This window comes from Ruditapes philippinarum, unplaced genomic scaffold (genome assembly GCF_026571515.1).
Source record: "Ruditapes philippinarum isolate M1 unplaced genomic scaffold, ASM2657151v2 ctg2897_1_1_1_1, whole genome shotgun sequence".
Taxonomy (NCBI): domain Eukaryota; kingdom Metazoa; phylum Mollusca; class Bivalvia; order Venerida; family Veneridae; genus Ruditapes; species Ruditapes philippinarum.
The window spans coordinates 187336-190776 of NW_026860260.1; the positions used below are offsets into that span (position 1 = coordinate 187336).

Genomic DNA, 3441 nt, shown 5'->3' on the forward strand with positions numbered 1-3441 from the left:
TGACTTTCGCTATGAGTACCATCATCTATTCATCATTTAGAATTTGAGCACTCTCCACCATTTATTAACCTAACAACCATTCATCTCTGCTGCATGTCGTTTCCTTACGGGAAAGGTCGCTCTCCTGGGAAAGAGAACATTTATTTATCTTTTTTCATTAGAAATTTGACATAGTGTATGATAATTATTATAAAAATGTATGGGAAGTTGCGTTTAATAATTTTGCTACTGCTACTGTTGTGCTACTGCTACGCTATTGCTACTGCTGTGATACTACTACGCTATTGCTACTGCTGTGATACTGCTACTGCCAATTTCACGTTTTATAATTTTGCTACTGATACTGCTATCTGCTACTGCTTGACCTATACTGTGTCGATGTGACGTAAATCTCAAAACAAACAAACAAACAAAATCTGCTACTGCTAACTTCCTACCGGTTGAAAGAAAAAAACAAGCTACTTGTATATAAACTCAGTTTCAAAGACAGTGTGTACTTGCTTACTTAGAAATTCTGTATGCTTACTCTAACAAAATATTGGCAAATTTAGTATGAAAATTTGCAGAAATGTCTTGACCACACAATGGTTTACTTTGCATTGAAATTTGGCAATTGTCAGAATTATAGATTCGTGTAAATAGCGGAAGTGCGAAAAAAGAAAAACCCGAAGAATTGTTAAACGCTTTTTTTACCAAAGTGATCGAGACTGCGTGGAAATGACGTAACGTTATATGGAATAAATAACAATAGAATTGATGTTCCATTCAAATATTCAAGAATCCAAAGACAAAAAAGCATTTTCAAAAAGAACAATTCTGCAACTTCTATGTCTTATCCCTCAGGTGCTTTCACGTAATCAAAGTGCTGATAATAAGCAAATCTCAATTAATTAAATGTAAACCATCGTGTAGTGAATATATTGCTACTAATATTTTCCTCAATTAAGTGTACAAAATTACCAGTTGCTAAGTGCATACTTTCTTTTGCAACTGATTAAAGATATAATGTCTATATTTATATCTTGGTGGACAGATACACAGATAAATAGATACAGAAAGATGCCCCAATCCAAGAAGCTTCTCCTGGTTCTTAAACGTGCCGGGTGTAAGAACTCACAAACGGGGCCTCGATCTGAAAGAATGGTTAGTAATTTTAGTGGCCAGTTCGGGAATCGAACCCTAAATTTCGAGATTACCAATCTCGCGTTCTCACCGACTGAGCTATTTAGACTGGCGTTAGAGAGAGAGAGAGAGAGAGAGAGAGAGAGCGAGAGAGCGAGAGCGAGAGCGAGAGAGAGAATAGAGATAGAGAGATACAGATAGAGATAGAGAGAGAGAGAGATAGATAGATAGATAGAGAGATAGAGAGAGAGAGATAGAGAGAGAGAGAGATAGAGAGATAGATAGATAGAGAGAGAGAGAGAGAGAGAGAGAGAGAGATAGAGAGATAGAGATAGAGATATAGATAGATAGATAGATAGATAGATAGATAGATAGATACCTTGGTTTCATGATATGAACAGGTAAATTGTTCACTGTACAAAGGGCTAATCAAGTTCAACGGTACTTGCGTTTGAAAGTTTTAAAGATTTATTTTTACGATTCATGTATAAATGTTTCTGTTTTAGTAAGAAGAAAAAAACTTATTTTCATATTCTAGGGATTGCTTACGTAAACACATAGGAAATGCGATTATGTTAACTTTATACGTACATATATTTACTTTGGAAACACAATGTCTCTGACCAGTTTATTACATTCATTTAAACGTTTACCAATTTTCACCTTGTTTCATGACTGATTTTCAATTCAAACTATGCAGATTATGTAAAGTTCATTATTCTTTTTTACTGCTAAGGACATTAAAATAATCATTTAGATTATATATCTAAAACGACATTTTTATAAAAGTCAAAAGGTATGTTACTGTTTTGTCAACTGTCATGAAATGTTTACATACCTTGTACCAAAGAGATAGCCTCCTAGACAAGATAACACCAATAGAACAACTACAGCAACAATAATGCCTGCAAACTCGCCATCTGTAAAATACAGTTCAATCAAAACTATCAACATTCAGTTAACTATATTACACAATTATACTAACGCGATCAATATTCTTTAAGTTTACATTTAACTAAAATGATCGGTTTTGACTCTCTAAGTACATGTAAATTCTCGTTTTAATTTTCTTTTTTGTAGAGAAAATGTCATGAAAACTGTTACTATTATTATTTATTTTGAAGCTGGTGAACAATATACCTATCTATTGATCTTAAGTGGCTACTACATTTTGTACTGTTTCAATTTTTTAAAGGTACTTCAATGACATGAAGGAGCTGAAAATATTTCTTTTAAAATTCATGTACTATTTGGTGAAAGTCTTGATCAAAAAAGTGCTAGCAAAATTTCAGATCATTTGCTCAGTTTTTTTTCTGCAATAATCACTTTAATTGTGCAAAATATAAGGATTAAAAAAGAAAAAAATGCGTTTCTATATTGGACGGCTGAAAGGATGTGGCATTTTCCATGTGCCAATAAAGCCCAACGACTGCAAAAAAAGCATTGCAAACTTCTTCCGAAGCGAAAGTGACGGGGAATGACGTTTCTATAGAAAGTTTTACCGTTACGGGAATGATTGTAATAAACTTACTTGATAAATCTACATTGTTTTCTACATAAACTTGTCTGTTGTAACCTTCAGTTACTGTGGTAGATACAGTTGTACTGGTAGATATCGTCGTGGCTGTAGACGTTGTGATAGGCACTGTAATATCAGGCAAAAAATGTTAATCATGATTTGTTTTTGAAAGTTGATGCTAGTAGCCTAATTGTTCATGTTCACATAATTATGTATTATATTGTTATATAATAGATCGTTTCATAATCATCATTATCATTATCATCATCGTCGTCTTCGTCATAATCATTATTGTTATTGTAAGCATCATCATCATCATTATCATAAGTGTCATAATAAACATCATCATATACATCATCATCATTATTATTGTAAGCATCATTATTATATCATATTCATCATTATTAGTGTCATCATAAGCATCATCATCGACATAATCATCATCATTATTATCATCATCATAACCATCGTCGTCGTCACTGATGTCGTCTTCGTCATCATTTTCGTTATCATACTGACATAACAAACAACATGATTTGCGCTGTTTTAATTACACCGGATACACTTTCATACATGGTTTAAGAATCGTCCTTAAAATATTCTTATAAGATATACCGGTAATCCACATGACGAAAATTCCATGGGAGTTCTTGTTATCGTCAGACAAGAATTCTAACGTAACATTTGTTCGTAAATTGTCAAATTCTTTAACAATTCTTCCGCATAGAGTAGACTTCAGGTTATCATTTGTTGACATTCCAAAATATATCTGAAATTACAAAGATACGCCATCTCAAATT

At 32.9% G+C, this 3441-nt stretch overlaps 1 protein-coding gene across 1 annotated transcript; it reads right to left on the reverse strand.

Moving 5' to 3' along the window:
• Nucleotides 1-1926: 1926 nt before the first annotated feature.
• On the reverse strand, nt 1927-3404 carry LOC132759439 (uncharacterized). The gene is made up of 3 exons (XM_060751202.1): nt 3257-3404; nt 2654-2767; nt 1927-2042 (listed from the first exon to the last, which is right to left on the reverse strand). Exons 1-3 carry the CDS (start codon nt 3396-3398, stop codon nt 1942-1944), a joined length of 357 nt encoding a protein of 118 aa, XP_060607185.1. The 5' UTR covers nt 3399-3404; the 3' UTR covers nt 1927-1941.
• Between the last annotated feature and the right edge of the window lie 37 nt (nt 3405-3441).

Bases quoted from the DNA above. Each gene is read 5' to 3' on its own strand.
- LOC132759439 (XM_060751202.1), bottom strand. From the start codon at position 3,398: ATGTCAACAAATGATAACCTGAAGTCTACTCTATGCGGAAGAATTGTT. The intron at 2,768-3,256 runs GTATATCTTATA...CTGATATTACAG, and splicing joins TTTCGTCATGTGGATTACCG to TGCCTATCACAACGTCTACA. The intron at 2,043-2,653 runs GTAAGTTTATTA...TGTATTTTACAG, and splicing joins AAACAATGTAGATTTATCAA to ATGGCGAGTTTGCAGGCATT.